At 28.6% G+C, this 17,786-nt stretch overlaps 2 protein-coding genes across 2 annotated transcripts; one reads left to right on the top strand and one right to left on the bottom strand.

The window, feature by feature from the left end:
- The first annotated feature begins 1,116 nt into the window (after positions 1 to 1,116).
- On the top strand, positions 1,117 to 14,146 carry LOC135953876 (short/branched chain specific acyl-CoA dehydrogenase, mitochondrial). The gene is made up of 4 exons (XM_065503899.1): positions 1,117 to 1,274; positions 1,473 to 1,581; positions 12,549 to 12,856; positions 12,914 to 14,146. The coding sequence occupies exons 1-4, from the start codon at positions 1,242 to 1,244 to the stop codon at positions 13,706 to 13,708; spliced, it is 1,245 nt and encodes a 414-aa protein (XP_065359971.1). The 5' UTR covers positions 1,117 to 1,241; the 3' UTR covers positions 13,709 to 14,146.
- Positions 14,147 to 14,464: 318 nt separating this feature from the next.
- NijB (Ninjurin B) lies at positions 14,465 to 15,173 on the bottom strand. The gene is made up of 2 exons (XM_065506121.1): positions 14,793 to 15,173; positions 14,465 to 14,730 (listed from the first exon to the last, which is right to left on the bottom strand). The coding sequence occupies exons 1-2, from the start codon at positions 15,171 to 15,173 to the stop codon at positions 14,614 to 14,616; spliced, it is 498 nt and encodes a 165-aa protein (XP_065362193.1). The 3' UTR covers positions 14,465 to 14,613.
- Positions 15,174 to 17,786: the final 2,613 nt, after the last annotated feature.

Raw genomic sequence — 17,786 nt, forward strand, 5'->3', positions numbered from 1 at the left:
CATTCCAATAAAGAAAAACTACCAAAAAGTCTCCCCCTAGAATTCTCACTCACTTAGGACCATATATATTTAATTTCATGTTTCTAAGTCCATTGTTATAGAAATTTCAAAAAAGTACCACTAGAAGAACAAAAAAGTACACATTTTGGTACCTAAATATTATCCCCTATTCCTAACACTAACTTCACTCAGATACATATCAGCTAACTTTAATGTCGATAACTGAAATAATTTAAAATGTTAAAAAAGTACCATTAGGAGAAAAGTACCAATTTCCCTTTTCTTCCCCTCAAGTTTGAAATTTAAAAATATTCCATTTTGCCAAAATTGTTTATGTTATAGGCATGTCTCAAAATATTAAAATCTGTGTTAATGTGCCCAAGAATAAATATGTTTTAAAAAAAGTACCAAACTGTTTACCCGGATTTGGCCCAATATACACCTTGGTACTCGAGTTCCAAATAACACCCTGTTAGTTAATTTTTGTATGAATCCAGGAACCAACGTTAAAAAAATTATCAAAATTAGCTTAATAATTTCAAATATAATGTATTTTCTCGATTTTATCCCCTTTTTGGTACCTTTTTATCCCCATTGAGGTGGTACAATTTTATTCAAATAAATTTCTGTAACGTGGTGGGAGCTCATAATAAAATATTCGTATGTCTATGTCAAATTATAGAAAAACATATTTTATGAAAAATTTTTACCCCCTAAACGTTCGAATTTCCAAAAATCCCTTCTTATCGGATCGTTTTGGGGAGTGAGGAACCCACAGTTAAAGTTTCATGATTCTAGCTTCATCCGTTTGGGCTGTGCGATGATGAATCAGTCAGTCAGTCAGTAACGTTACTCTTTTATATATATAGATTGTATGTGTCGTATAACATACGATTAACTTGGCTGCTGGTTTTTTTATTGTACCACCACAATTTAAAACGCTCAACACGAAAAAAACACTAGCAAAAACAAAACATAGGTTCAATCAAATACAATACAATAAATAATAACAAGTGGGCCCGTCGTCACCACTCACTCAGTCGGCCGCTCTGTTATGTTTATGAGAATTTAGGTTCATACGTGTACTGGAGGATCTTTTCGGATCAGTTGAGTGTACACTGCCAGACGTTAGAGGTTGTTTTCGTCGTAGTAGTTGTTATCCACTTTGGTGTTTTTTTTTTAAATAAATAAAAAAAAATATTTAAATTTGCACAAATAAGAAAGCAAAAAAAATATATAAAATGAATGCTTTAAAAAAGTTGCCTACACGTTTGGTAAGTTTTCAATTGAGGTTTTCACATACATATGTATGAACATACAGAGTAAATTAAAGCTTAGAATTTGTTTTATTGAATTTCATCTTCAATTTAAAATTTTAACTAGTTTAAAAATTTAAATAAAGTAATAATAGTAAAGTTATATAACAAAAAAATGTCCGTCTAATCTGTGTGGTTTTATTATTACTTTTCAAGATCGCTAATGCCTTGCGTCAACAACAATGTGCTATGTCCTCTGGCAATCCCGGTACACCCACTCCTTTGACACTTCTTACCGAAGATGAAATAATGATGAAGGAAGCTGGTAAGTGCAGTTTTAAGATACTTGAACTTAAATTCGTTTCATAATTTATTTACATAATTTAAATATTGATTCTTATGTTCGCTCTTCTAACATACATATGTATGTACATATATTTGTTTAAAAAGTACCTACATAATACATACTGTTTGTTTTAATTATTTTGTAATTTACTTCTGGTGCGATCCCTGTTCTTTGAACATGCGGCATTTTTCATTCTCTAAATTGAATGTTACGTAATTAAGTTTTGGTTTTTAGGCAAAATATTTTTGTTTGCTAAGTTTATCATTATTAAGCAATAATACCTATTTTAACAATAATGTCCATATTTTTGCGCAGTTTTTTTTATTTTTTTTTATAATACATAACAAAAAAACCTATAAATCCAGTTATTTTCCGCAAATTGATTATTGCCTATGATATTTATTTATTCCTTAAAATATAGATAATAATTTTTAGTTATTTGAATAAAATGTCTGTACATGAATGGGTAAATGTTGATTTATAAATTTAACATTTTACATTGCTGCAAAGAAACCAGCCGAATATTATTAATTTTGTAAATAGACTTCTCCAAGTGCTCTTCTAGTCAACTTCCTTTTGTGTCAAAGAAAAATAAATGAGAAATAAATACGATTGTCTGCATGTATTTGATGTATTTATGTACAAAAATACATACATACATACATACATACATACATATGTATGTATGTACATAAATAAAAATACACGTTTTGATAATATTTATTCTGAACATCCCAGTTGGCCACGTCTTCAAGACATCCCCAATACCAAATCGTCAACGACTTTTTCGATCAAATGTCGCGATCAAAAATCGTGGACGACTTAAATAGAGACAGTTTGTCGTTCACACAATAATAATGAAAAGTTCGACAATGTCATTAACAATGTTAGATATATGACAGCTTTCATGACATTGTCGTTCAATTTGACATCAACTGCGTTTGATATAAGACATATCTTGCATAAATCATCAAAGACAATGACGTCTACGACGGTTTGGCCAACTGGGATGGTGCTTTGTCAGTAATACCTCTCATTTATTAGATTCAATATCCATGAACATACTAATATGTGTGTATGTTGTGTAGACTTCTAAGTTGCCATATACATTTTTGTTATTTTTCTATAGTTTTTATCCAAATCTCCCGAAATACCAAAAGTTTTCAATATTCGAACATTTGGTATATTTCTGTATTTTTTAAATTTACAAATGTCCATAAATTTTTCATAATTTATAATTTATGTTATGTGTGTGATCACCGAAATTCATACTTAAAAAAACTTTAAACGTTTAAGTACGACTAAACTAAATAGTTTGACCGAATAATATCTGTATTCGGTTAGTATGTATCTCTTAAATATTTGCATACAATGTTATTCAGGCATGATCGATATTACTACTACTCTAACAAATTTAAAAATGTATTTGAATAGATTTGCACAAACAAATGTAGTATGTATCAATTCCGTCAGCATTCAATATCAATTAATTAATGTAAATTATATAACTGTTATAAATAAATGGAAAAAATATTCTTAATAATATTTTTTGAATAAATGCGAATAGAACAATTCTCTTATCGTAACAACAAAATAAATACATTGGTATGCCCCGACATACAAATGTATGTATTAATTTTAATAATTTAAATAAAATACAATTTATTATTGACATTCAACTAGGAAAACAGCTGACGCTTTTTCCTCATAATTCTAAATATGAAATTAATCAAATCTCAATGTTTTATTAATATGAACTTCAAAAGAAAACTCCTATTCAGTCACACTATATATTATATGTATATATGTAGATAACGTTCTGTCAACATTTAAATACATAGACAGTTTTAAAAATAAATTGTTTATAAACATTCATACAATGCACATTGGGTTCAAATATGTCCAAAGTGGCGCTTAATTGAAATTTAAGAATTAAGTTATTGTCATAATTACTAGTATTGGCTAGTATTATTATTTGAATTGTGTCCCTATCCCTACCATTAGAATTTGTATCATGTATCGCAAAGAATACCTTTCGCACGAAATGCATTTTGAAAAACATTACAAACAAAAATATCGATTCCATACATTTATTTATTAATGTAATCTGTTAAGATCGATAAGGTATTCAAATTTAAAAATAATCTTTATTAAGAGAAGTGTACAACATGAATTGACAACGAAGTGAATAAAAAATAATAACAGTTATACCCCTAATGTGCATACTTAAATAATTTAATTTTAACACAATGTATTTTACGTTTATTTATTAACAGTTTTGATAACAATTAAATTATATAAACACTAACAATAAAATATGCAAAGTTCCTTAATAGAGGCTCTCGAATATGAGTGATATGCAAGTAGTTTTCTTTTTTTGAAAATAAATGTATTACAGATTAATATATGTATGTATTTAGAAAAAAGAAAACATATTTAAATTAAAGATTTACAACGGTATTCGATAATTAATTTAAAGCACAAATTTTGCTAATACGTTTTTAACCCCCAGTTTTTAGAACGACAGAAGTAGAGTATCCAAAACCGAAACCGAAAACCGGTCAACCGGTTTTTTCATCTTTGTAAACTCCACCGGTTTCGGTTTTTTTAACCTTTTGGTTTTTTGACAAACCGGTTTTTATAAGACGGTTAACCGGTTTTAATGAAATATATTTTCTAAAGCTCATTCAATCATAAATATGAAAAACTTTGATACCATTTTTAAAAATATTGATTTATTTTATAGAAAATTATAGCATTTGACAATATTTGGTAAAAGATTTAGTACACAATTCTTAACACATTTCCTATTAGCGTCCACAAATAAAAATAAATTTAAGGAGACCTTTTTCATATTAAATAAAAATTTAATATAAACCGGTTAACCGGTTTTTTTGAAGATAAAAACCGAAACCGTTTAACCGTTTTTTTTTTTAAAGGCAATAATCAAAACCGTTTTTTTCAAAAACACACTTTTTCGGTTAAACCGGAAACCGGTTTTTCAAACCATAAGAAAATACATTGCAATACATTCTCATGGATTATGTTTTTGACAACAGACTTAGGTTTTTCGCTCTCGGTTACCTATCTAGTTGTCATCTAGATTCTAGATAGTTAAAAATAATAGTAAATCTAATCAGTACATAAAAAAATCCGTAATTAAATTACAATTATATTGTTTAATAAGTTGAAATCAAGTAAAAACTATTATTTTTAAGAATTACAATAAAAATTTTTGGACATTTTATGGTAAAAACACGAATTTATGAAAAATTTTGTTAAAATAGCGCATTTTGAAACATGGATCTATACTTCATTTTTTTAAACAAATTCTATATATATATATTTATCCTAAACGTATATATCAACGAAGTGGTTTTTCGTTACCATTTTTGAAGTTAATCGATAGTACTGGAATTATAAAATGATAAGAGCAATGAAGCTTCCTAAATACGATTTTCAAGCTGCTTCTATTGCGACTAGAAGATGTGGAAAATACCAGTCATACAATTTCCTTTCGCGACTCGGCAGCTCGGCTTAGCCGACTCTTAGGCGTTCGGCGCAGGTCTCCGCTGATTGGTTTCGATAGCACAATAAAGGCAATAAGATTTTCAAGTCATTGTGAAATATTAGGACATTGTGACAATATGACATGATAGGAGACCTTGTGAATCGGCCAATTGTATAATAAATATTAAACTGACGTTATAAATTTGAAACGCACCATATATGTACGTTTCTTTATGCTATGTTCACACTTGCTGGCATACCTAAACACGGGCGGCAAGCGTTTTTTAGTTGTCAAAAATTCTCATACCCATACAATTTGTATGTAGCATACCGAAATAACGCGGCGGCAACGCTTTGCAATTGGAAAATCTAATTTTGACAGCGCGTTTAATAGTGAAGTTAGTTGCAAAACACAACAAATGTAAACAAATAAATAAAGAAGGAGAAACAAATAAGCAAGAAACTCATTTTTTAAACTTTAATATTTAGTTTTTTTTATAAAATTTTTGTTTACAAATCACAAAACAAAAATCAGAAACACTTTTATCGTAATTTACTTTATTGTTTAAATAATCCGAGTTGTTATATTTATTTTTTTGATAATTTTGTTTTTGTTGTTTGACATAGCGTTGACGCTTTTATTTAGGTATGACATTTCAGCGTTAAAGCTAAGCGGAAAAAACGTTCCGCCTTACGCTTTTGTTTAGGTAGGCCATTAAGGCTTTTAAACGCGTTTAAGCTAAATTTTGATTAAGCTAATCAAAGCCGTTCACATTACATTTGAGATGATTAAGTTGACACTAAAATGATTAAGTTGACAAATAAAAAACAACAAAACAAATTTATATTTCTTTAAGGCATTAAATATGAAAATAAATACTTTATTAATGATATCAGCAGATTATTTTAAACTTTTTAATTATGAAATTGTGAACATTGATGAATTATTTAAGGTTTTTTAAGAAAAAAAAAACTTCTGTCAAAATTTATTTATCGGTACTACACTAAAAGGTGGCCGATGCTACAACATCATCAGTTTGAGGTATGTTCAGTTGATTCTACGTGATTAATGAAGTGATTAAGATTTAATCTTGTAAATTTGAAGTGATTAACAAATCATTTAAATGTATGGATAATCATCTCGATTTTGAAGTGATTAGAGCTTAATCACGTTTGAGATGATTAACTTTCAATACTGTTCACGCTTTTAAATTTTCAGCTTTTTTTATTCCTGGGTTCAATACCCAGTTGGGGCAAGATTTTTATTTTATTTTTTTTATAGTTAATTAATACATTAATACAATTTTTATAATTATTTTACATTGTAATAGGTATTTTAACCTTCTTAATTTGTATATAAAATTTTGTTTAATTGTATCGCTAAATAAAATCTATAAATAACATTGTCATAAAATGTGAGAACAAAAGAGATAAAAAATCTGTCTCTCTCTCTTTTCTTTAACTAAATAAATGTGTGCTAGCTAACATCGTCAGAGTATCAACGATGGGCTAGTGGGTAAGCGTGCACACAACGCGAGATTATAGTTTGTTAGTCTGTGATGAATGTGTGTAGTTCTCAGGTTCAATACCGGCATGGGGAAGAGTAAAAAAGAATTTTGTTTTATTTAAAGGAGAAGGAAAAATATAAAATTTTAATTTGAAGATTTTCACAAGCTAGTCAGCGATTTAATTTGGTTTTCTTCTTGAAGAAAACATTTCTATAATTAAAATGGCGTTACACTTGTGATAGAGTAAATTCTGGGATTCAGTATTGCGCCTAATGATTGCCCTCTGTTCTAGTGGGTTCATATGGATTGTGGTACTAAGTCCATAACTTTCCTAGAGAGTTGAATAGAGCCCCGTAGTTTTAATGCGCACAAATGGCCTATTCTTAGTTGGAAAGTTGACAAATATTTTTTCGTTAAACACTGTGAAGATGTTCGTTCGTACCTAAATAAATGAATAATTCTTCATTATCTTACACTTATTTACAGTAGGTATCTTTATAATAAGTACAAAACGTCACCTAAAATGCAAAACAACGTATCATCAAAAAATTCGAAATTGAATTTATTATTGATTACGATTCACTACATCATATTACATACATATGTGTACAAAATTTTAAACTTTTACTATCAAAAATAACAAAGTTATAACCAAAATTGAAACTAAAGTATCATCAAGTATATGATTTTCTTGAACAAAATAACGTATACGCTTTGAGTAATTAATTAATAAATCGTTTTTACCTTATTTTATGTAGTATCCTAATTTTTTTTTAAAATAAATATGTTGCAATCATAGAGAACATAGAGCGGAAACTCAAGAAAAACTCAAACAAAAAAATTACTCAAAAAAGTTACACATACGAGTGTTGTTTTTGTTTTCACATAGTTTTTTTTACTAATACATTCTCATCACTTAGGTTTTTGACAACTGAGTTAGGTCTTTGATAGGAGAGTTTCCGCTCTATGTGTTTCTCTATGGTTGCAATTGAATATTTTTTGCAGTCTACTGAAAATTTAATGAAGAACCTTTTTTAGTTTAAAAAAGTAGTTGTTAGTAATTAAAATAAAAAAAACATAATAAAATTAAAAATGTATGTATATATAAACTGCTTTTATTTAAAATAAAAAAAATATTTTTATTTAAGTTTTTATTTTTTCATAAAAATTTATATTGATGATACGTTTTTTTGTTTCAGAAAATAACAATTCAAAAAAACGTAAGCCACATAACTTAAAGTGTGCTTTGAAAAAATTATTTTTTTTTTCATAAAATATATTTCTAGAGTCATTGTAATTCAGATTTGAAAATTTTGTTTCAATATCTCAAGTAGTTTTCATTTTATATCGTTTTTTGCTTCTCCTATAAACTTATGAAAAGTGATGTTACGTTATTTTACATTTTAGGTGACGAAAAACTCTATTAGGAAAATCAAGCAGCTATTTTTTTTTATTGAAATTCAGTATAATTTGTCCACCTATAAATAATGCATTATATGTACGACATTTTTACTTATATTTAACAATTGTTCATACGATATATAAGTTCTATGTGAATTGAACAAATAAAACATATACATAGGATATACATATAATACAAATTAAGTTTCCGTTCAAAGATATTTTAGTAGAATGTTCTTATATAGTCCACATCTTGAAAATATAGTGAGACTCAGGAATGCCGACTTCCAATTGCCTTATCTAATCAAAGTGTCTGTCTATCTGTCTAATAAGTATATAATTATTTTTACACAATTACACAACTTTGTTTTATTTGTTATCAGTAGTGACGATTATAATAAATAAAACAGTAATAAAAAACAACAATTTCTATTGCCATTTCCATAAAATGTTACGCAATTTCAACTTTCATAGTTAGGCCAGGTTTAAAATTTAATAGAAATAGTACATAAGCTTAAAAACTCATTATTAATACAATAAACGTTGTTTTCTGTTGCCATTTTATACTTGACTGTCAATCAGTTAAAACATGTGGCTGAATAAGAAAAGAGGGTGTGAATTATTTATTATTTTTTTTTATTACAATTTTATATTTTACTTGTTTGCTATAACTTATCAAAAATTATAATTTGTTTATTTTTAACGAATTTGATAACACATACTCGCGAATCATGAAATTCATTTACATATATACTTTAAATCAATAAAATGAATTGGATAAGTTTCTTAAGTCTTTGAAAACCGACACAAGTCTATTTTATATACAAGACATTTTTGATATTCTGGATTATAAACAATAACATTTTCCTATTGGATTGTCTATAACATCACATTTAAACATACATATGTTAACCCAATATACATACATATACAAAATACATACATATGTATGTACATATGTATATTTTATTGTGGCCCTCGTGTATACATACCCAGCAGTTCTAGGAGACAGTACCGAACTAGTGATTTTACCCATCATTTAGGGTGGGAGCTAGTTACTTCAATAGCCACGTGACTAGTCATTATAACACGGGCATGTCCTAGGCAGGGGGTCAATTGTATCTTTTTGATTACAATGGGACATTTTTGATTACAATGTGACTATCGGATAGCTGATCGAAGGTTGTCAACGCTTCTGGTGGGTAAAATAAACTGCAGTACAAAAAAAAGTTTGAAGTGACTTCACCATAGGTTACTAAGAGACACTAAAGTGACTATTGACTTCATGCTATGTTACATGCGATATCAGTATACTTAAGCAAAAATAAAAATAAACTGTATGAGAGTTATATTAACACAATTTGTAAAAAAAACAGTTTGTACGAATTACTCACAAAACGTTTAAAGTGACTACACTCTCGATTACTTAGAGACACTTAAGTGACAATTGTCTTCACGCTAGATTACTTGGGATGCATAAAGTAATCAATTGTCTTCTCTCTGCACTACAAAGTGCACACACGTGTCAAATGACCAAAATATATAAAATGGAGTCAGCCAAGTGATAGGACATTTGTGACAATTACTGTCTTTAAGGGATACATTGACTAATTGCTTAACTGCTGAGTACTTATGTATATTTTTTGCAAACTCATCCTCATTTTCTCGATGATCTGTTTCATAAACAGAAATATTTCCCTAATAGATTGTCTATAACGTCACCAGATACATATGTATATGTACTAGGGTATTCGAATTATTCGATTTTTCTCTTGTTCGAATAAAACGAATAATTCGAATAAGAGATTTTAACTTGTTCGAATAATTCGATCGCACGTTTAAAATTAATCGAATTATTCGATTAATTTAAATTTTTTTAAAAAAGTAAAGAATGAAGTTTTGATGTGCATTTCTTAATATTTTATTGTTAAAGAAAAACAAAAAATAACGTTAAAGTTAACAATTCAAGTATTGGTAATGTTAAAAAACATTCGAAAACCAAGTCCATCATTAAATTTTCAACAGAAATATTCTGATCAGATTAACTCCCGAACAATCCACAAAACAATTGACTAGCAAACCCTTTGGAGCTATGCTTTAAAAAATTTGAGCTAGTTGGACATGATCCTGAATTCAAATACAATATAAACGTATTCAGAACTTTTTTATGTCGTTCATTAATTCGGGTTTGAAATTGAGTAACTAATTCTTTAGTAAATTAATTATTCACTATTTATAACAAATTGTATTATATATCAAGGGTATCAACGTTGACGAATCTTTGCTTAATAAAGTGGTCTTGGCGAATTACACAATAAAGGGAATCTGTCCAAAGTTTGATATCATTGTCAGTGAACGTTTCTAATTTGTTTATCATTCATTTATTAAATATTTTGCAACACTTACGTACGCGGTATTTTAAGATCATGTCCTTCATCTATTTCAATGTAAACATTATAAATGTCATCCTCAATATCACTTTCGACGACCGTTTCAAAATCACAAACGTGCTCAAACGTAATTTAAAAGCTTATAAGGTAAAGTATTTTTGAGATTTTTTTCAGATTTTTCGGAAGAATTTTTTTTCATTTTTATAAAAGTTTTAAAGCGTTATTTACAAAATTTATGGAAAAATTACGAAAAATTATATTGTAGGGCACCTTAATGAACCAATTCACCTTAATGAACCAATTCATTGGAAAAACTAATAGTTTTTGCACACAAAAATAAAGCTTTGATATTCTTTTTTTAAACTCCAAAAAAGGTCGACAAACCCGATTTTTGACAAAATCTCTTCCGAAAGATCTGAAAAAAATCTCAAAAATACTTCACTCTATTAGCTTTCAAAATATGCTTGAGCCCCAACAAAAATTTTTTTTGGGACACACTAATGTACATATCGCTCATTTGCTGCAACAACGTCATAATTAAAAAAAGTTGTTTCGAGAAAAACGGCTTTTAATGTTTTATGACATTTTACTATTTCTTAAATAAATATTCAACAGATCTTGCGATTTCAGAAATAAAACCTGATTTAAATAGTAGATGTTAATATCTTTCTAATCTGTATATAACCCAAATGTTTACTTGTCAAATATACGAGAAAACATGAATTTTAATTTTGACGTTTACAACAAAAAAACACGCTCATACTAAAAATAATTTACTTTTTTGAAAACTGATAAAACTATATGAAAGACTAAAGAATGGCGCATATTTTGTATTACTCAGTTCAAAACACCGGAATTTTGAGTTATGACGTTTTTGTAGCAAATGAGCGATATATATTTATCCAATATTTTTTTAATTTAAAAAGTAAATAGTAGCACCTACAAATACGTACATACATACATATGTATATGTATACATAAGTATATTTTTTGCAAACTCATCCTACCTATCGAAAAGTAACGACTGTATTTATAGATTAAAACAGTATGCTAAATTCGTATTTGTACACTCCATAAATATTTATGATAATTAAATAAATCTACATAATAAATACATAATTGTTGCTGGGTTTTACTACATATTTATACTAGTTTAGGAAATTTTCAACACAAACAGTAAACAAAACATTGAAAAATAGCATAACTTTATATATTTTTTTGTAAATTAAAATAAGAAATTTTAAGAATTTTTGCAATATTTATTAATTTTTGTTTAAAAATTGATTTATTTAAATTTAATTTTTTTAAAAAATTGCATTATGTATATCGATGGCTTAATATAAAAAAGGCGTAACTAATTTATTTTTTTCAAAAATATCAATGAAAAAAGGGTTGTTTTAAGTAACTTCATTAAAATAAAAAAAATAAATTTGAAATGACAAATAAAATTTGATGTCTTTTCTTATTAAAAATTGCATTAAATCTTTTTTGTGTATAAACTTGTATGGATTTTATTAAGTTTTTTCCTTCTCCTGTAAAGTAACAAAAAATCGAGTTACGCCATTTTTATATTAAGCCATCGATATGTACATTAGGGATATAACTATTGACAATTTTTGCAAATATGCAAATTGGCATAGCATAGTCGTATAGAGTATTAAAAAATATAAAAAACCACGATATTATTTTTTCGCGGTTGTTAAAAAAGTTCACGCACCAAACGCAATAAAGTTTTTCATTAAATTTTTTTCAATTATTTTGAAAAACAATATATTTGATTTTAATAATAACTGCGGACATACTTCAAAAGATAATTTTTAAATAAGGGAAGTATCCCTCACACTTGCAAAAAAAAATATGAAATTATTTATATAATTTTTCAGAGAAAAAAAATTTGGTTTATTTTAGAAATTGGTGTTGGTGCGTGATGTTCTTGATTCCAAATGACCTAAAAAAATGATTTTCATTACTTATACAATATTTCCCATCACGTGGTGGTATGCCAAAAATATCGCCAAAATTAGTTATATGTCTAATGTACATATGTATATCACAATTCAATTCATAATCACAATTCGCAATTATTTTAATGCATAATTTGTTAAATGTTTTTTAAAATGTGTATTTTTATTTTTAGTTGCCAAAGTGGCCCAGGAACAAGTTGCTCCTTTGGTAAAGAAAATGGATGATCAGCACAAATTTGAGCCATCCGTAGTCCAAGCTATGTTCGATAACGGTTTCATGGGTATTGAAATCGATACTGAATTGGGCGGTAGTGGTTGCAAGTTCTTGACCACCATCCTGACAGTTGAAGAACTCTCTAAGGTTGATCCTTCTGTTGCTGCTTTGGTTGATATTCACAACACTTTGGTGAACTCTTTGATCATCAAAGTAGCCACTGAGGAACAGAAAAAGAAATATTTACCCAAATTGGCTCAAGAATATGTAAGTAATAGAAATGTTAATTCATTGAACAACAATTGTAATAAATTCTTTTTTTAGCCTGGCAGTTTCGCTTTGACTGAACCCGGTTCCGGCTCCGATGCCTTCTCTTTGAAGACTGTTGCCAAAAAAGATGGCGACCATTATGTGATCAATGGTTCCAAGATGTGGATCTCAAACTCTGATTTGGCCGGTGTGTTTGTGGTATTTGCCAATGCCAAGCCCGAAGACGGTTATCGCGGCATCACCACCTTCTTCGTCGATCGTGATACACCTGGTCTGATTATCAACAAACCTGAAGATAAATTGGGCATCCGTGCTTCCGGTACATGCATGCTTACCTTCGATAATGTTCGTATTCCTGAAGAAAACTTGTTGGGTACCTTTGGCCATGGCTACAAATACGCTGCTGGATTCTTAAATGAAGGCCGTATTGGTATTGCTTCTCAGATGATTGGTTTGGCTCAAGGTTGTTTCGACCACACAATGCCCTACTTGATGGAACGTAAACAATTCGGCTCTGAAATCTACAACTTCCAATCTATGCAACATCAAATTGCCACCATTGCCACAGAAATTGAAGCTGCTCGTTTATTGACCTACAATGCTGCCCGTATGGTCGAACATGGTATCCCATTCGTTAAGGAGGCCGCCATGGCTAAATATTATGCTTCCGAGGTAGCTCAACGTGCCGCCATCAAATGCATTGACTGGATGGGTGGCGTTGGTTTCACTCGTGACTTCCCTCAAGAGAAATACTACCGTGATGTTAAGATCGGTGCCATCTATGAAGGAACAACCAACATGCAACTCAGCACCATTGCCAAGTTGATAAAGAAGGATTACTCTTCTTAAGCAACGCTACTAACAATTTCAAACTCATTCTCGGTTCTACGCACCGGAATGATCCGAGTTCACTCGGCCTGGGCTGTCAAGTAATTGACAGTGTCAATTCAGAAATCACTATCACTGCACAACAATAAATAACAGTGATAACAACTGTAAATACTAGTTTTAACAACAAAAACAAAACATTTGTTTTTCAATTGTTGCAAATTTTCATCATCGTAACAGATACCAAGAGTGCATTTATTTTAAGTCATTCGATGAAATATACATAACATTTCAGTTGAATGATTTATTTTTTTGTTTTTATTAATTTTATATGAAATAGAAATATTTTGTAATATTTAAAATTTATAAATAATAGATTTATGTATAAATACAATAATACAAAAACAATTAATATTTTTAATAAATTTATTGATATATTTTTTAAAATTTAAAAGAGAATATCATGTGTGGTGAATTAATTAATTATATGTACGTCTAAATTGGCTTTAAGAAATATGTATGTACCTAAAATGCTATTAAAGTTTAGTAAAAAAAAACTAGGATTTCGACGATTAGACGACGAATAACACAAAAGCTTACATTTGTATAATAATATTTGAAAGTATTTGAAAGTATGAGAATCTCTCAAAATACATTGGAAAACGTGTTTATTATTCTTATTTCCCGATTCTGTGAATAACAAATTCTCTCTTAAAAAGAGCTAATTTCAAAGATTCCACATAAATAATCTTTGGATGAAATTAACTATACAAAAAATACATTTTCAAAATATTTTTTATTTGAAAAAATAAATCAAAACATGGTTTTCTACAAACAGATTTTAAATTTAAATTTTTATGAAGAGTTAATAACTCAACAACTTTGGATATACAAGAAAGAGCATGAACTAAGAATGCATTCTTAGTTCATTTAACATCAGTAGTAGTAAAAGCTGCCAGCAATATATTCACCACTGTTATTATAAAGACACCACCCAATATTAATTCATTATAACGTTTACTACGGCATGTACGAAAACGACGCTAAAACGAAATAAAAAAAACTCTTAATAATTTTCACATAAAAATTTGCTTTGGTTAGTTACCTTAAATATTAAGGCTATTCCAACCAATATTTGCATTAGCAGCGATAATGCCACTAAAGTAATGCTAATATAGTAGGTCGAAGCGTCATGATTGTATGTTATTAAAAATCGCAATTGATTGGCATTGGCTGATAGTAGTGCTATGTCCATCAATCCTTCAGCAGTGTTTTTGTTCCCAGCGTAACTGTTTGTTTGATTACTTTCATTCTTGGCATTTTTATACGGTTTTACACTTTGTTTTTTTGTGTTTTTCGAAGTTGTCGTTGATTTATCATTTTGACAACAAGTTTCACTGTCTTCACTAACATCGCTATCATTAACTGATTGTTCCGTAGTTGTTGGAGATGAAGATCCTCCGTTTATGGCAATTGAAGTCGCCATTACTTTCACAATTGTATGTGTACTAATTTGTATATATTAAATCAACTTTTGTAATTGTTATTCGTTCACGTAAATAAAATATAATGATTTTAAAATACATATTTTCGAACTTCTTCTTTGTCTAGTTTCAAAAAAATTGTGGTTAAATAATATAAATATGTGGTTAAAATGTGATAAGGGTCAATCCAACGCTAATTACAATATAGCAGTTTTAGCTTTCCCTTTCAAAATTCCATAAACGCCAAATTATGTTTATTGTTTCCCAACAATCCTCGGAATTTGTTTTTAATAAACAAAAGTAGTAAAATGTTCAGTTATATTACAATTTTTCCAATGCCATAAAATACAGAATACGGGGGTAAATATGATACCGTCAAGACATTATTGATATCAAATCCTTTATTCATAATAAAGTTTAATATTTATTAAAAGTTTATAAAACTAATTTTTTGTACGAAAGTGTTGTTCAATTATAAATTCAAAAATTGATTATGAATATGTTTAATTTTGTTAAAATTTGTATGAAAATACAATTTTACAATATTACCCCTTAAATTTATATCTGAAATACTATTACACAGTGCAACAGTGGTGTCCGTATTTGGTTATATTTCCATGACTCAAAAAATTACACAAAGTGTTAATTACAACGGTTTTTTTGTCACTCACGAAAATTCGTTTTAAACATTTAGGGCCTTATTTTCTAAATCCCTGGCGTATTACAATAAAAAGTCCTTAATTTTAAATTCGCTAATTTTGTAAATCACTTCACTTTTAGAAACTTTTCATATAAAATCTTTCGATTATAAAATAACACAGTACAACACATGATTTTGGGACTCAATTCTGACAATTGCACGTGAAAGTAGCCCCAAAAATAAGAACTTCTGCATCATTAGTTTTGTCAAGTTGGCTGCCGTATTAATTTAATGGCCATACGAATTTTTTTTCCTCAAGGTGGATTTTTTTCACTTTTTCTATATTTTAGCACGGTTATATCTCGTATACCGTACGGAATATCTCTTTTGTGGCTGAAGCAAAGTTGTAGATATTGAATAGTAGAAAAAAAGTACGGAACATACCTACCCGAAAAAGATGCATATAGTGCCTTAAAAATCGCCAAAATGCCCATTTTTAAATTTTTTAACCAATTTTTCACCTTTTTTGCTCAATAACTGGATTACAAATCCAATTATGGACCGATCACCATGAAATTAGGTCGTGTGATTTGTGTCTATATGAAAGTTATTTATCATGAATTTTGTATGTATACCATAATTTTTCACAGATTTATGCACTTTAAAGTGATTTTCGGAAGCGTGTCTTATATGTGAGCTATGACTAATTATGGACCGATCATAAACAAATTTGGTACATATAATTTGTTCGGCCCAATAACAAAGACTGTTGAAATTGGCTGAAATAGGTTCATTATTTCACCTAGCCCCCATACAAATGTCTTCCCGAAATTGGACTTTATCGGTCATAAATGTTTAATTTATATATGTATATACACAAATTTCGCTCCAAATAAGTTTTATATATACAAAATTCATATCAAAAAATTTTATTATGATCGGTCCATAATTATTCTTAGCTCCCATATAAGACCCGCTTCCGAAAATCACTTTAAAGTGAATAAATCTGTTAAAAATTATGATATACATACAAAATTCATGATAAATAACTTTTATGTAGACACAAATCACACGACCTAATTTCATGGTGATCAGTCCATAATTGGATTTGTAATCCAGTTATTGAGCAAAAAAGGTGAAAAATTGGTAAAAAATTTAAAAAATGGCCATTTTTGCGATTTTTAAGGCACTGGATGCACCTTTTTCGTGTAGGTATGTTCCGTACTTTTTTTCTACTATTCAATATCTACAACTTTGCTTCAGCCACAAAAGAGATATTCCGTACGGTATACGAGATATAACCGTGCTAAAATATAGAAAAAGTGAAAAAAATCCACCTTGAGGAAAAAAATTCGTATGACCATTAAATTAATACGGCAGCCAACTTGACAAAACTAATGATGCAGAAGTTCTTATTTTTGGGGATACTTTCACGTGCAATTGTCAGAATTGAGTCCCAAAGCAATGAACTGAAAAATGTTGTACTGTGTAATTTGTATGAAAATATTTCTAAAGTGTTTTACGCAATTATCTATAATACATGCTATTAATTTCGCAATGTCTTTTGTCACTTACCTCTAAAATGTTTAAAACGAAGTTTCGTTGTTCTGCATTTTAGGCAACGATATTTTATTTATATCTTTTCAAATCCTTAAAAATATCAACTAAAAAAAAAACACAAAAATATGTTTAAATATATCTTTTCAAATCCTTAAAAATATCAAATAAAAAAAACACAAAAATATGTTTAAAAATCGTAAAGGAAATCTAAAAATATTATTTTATTTTATGACTTTGAAAATAAAGTAAATTTAATGTATAATTTAAGTGTGAGTTGTATTAATAAAAAGTACCATTGTACTGAATTTATCATCCCTGTGAAATACATGTATGTGGTTCATAAAATTTCTTTGGGCAACTAAAATCAAAGCTTATCACAAAAAAGCACGCACATTTTTAAATTTAACACAACGGA

Source organism: Calliphora vicina, chromosome 3 (assembly GCF_958450345.1).
Source record: "Calliphora vicina chromosome 3, idCalVici1.1, whole genome shotgun sequence".
Taxonomy (NCBI): Eukaryota; Metazoa; Arthropoda; class Insecta; order Diptera; family Calliphoridae; genus Calliphora; species Calliphora vicina.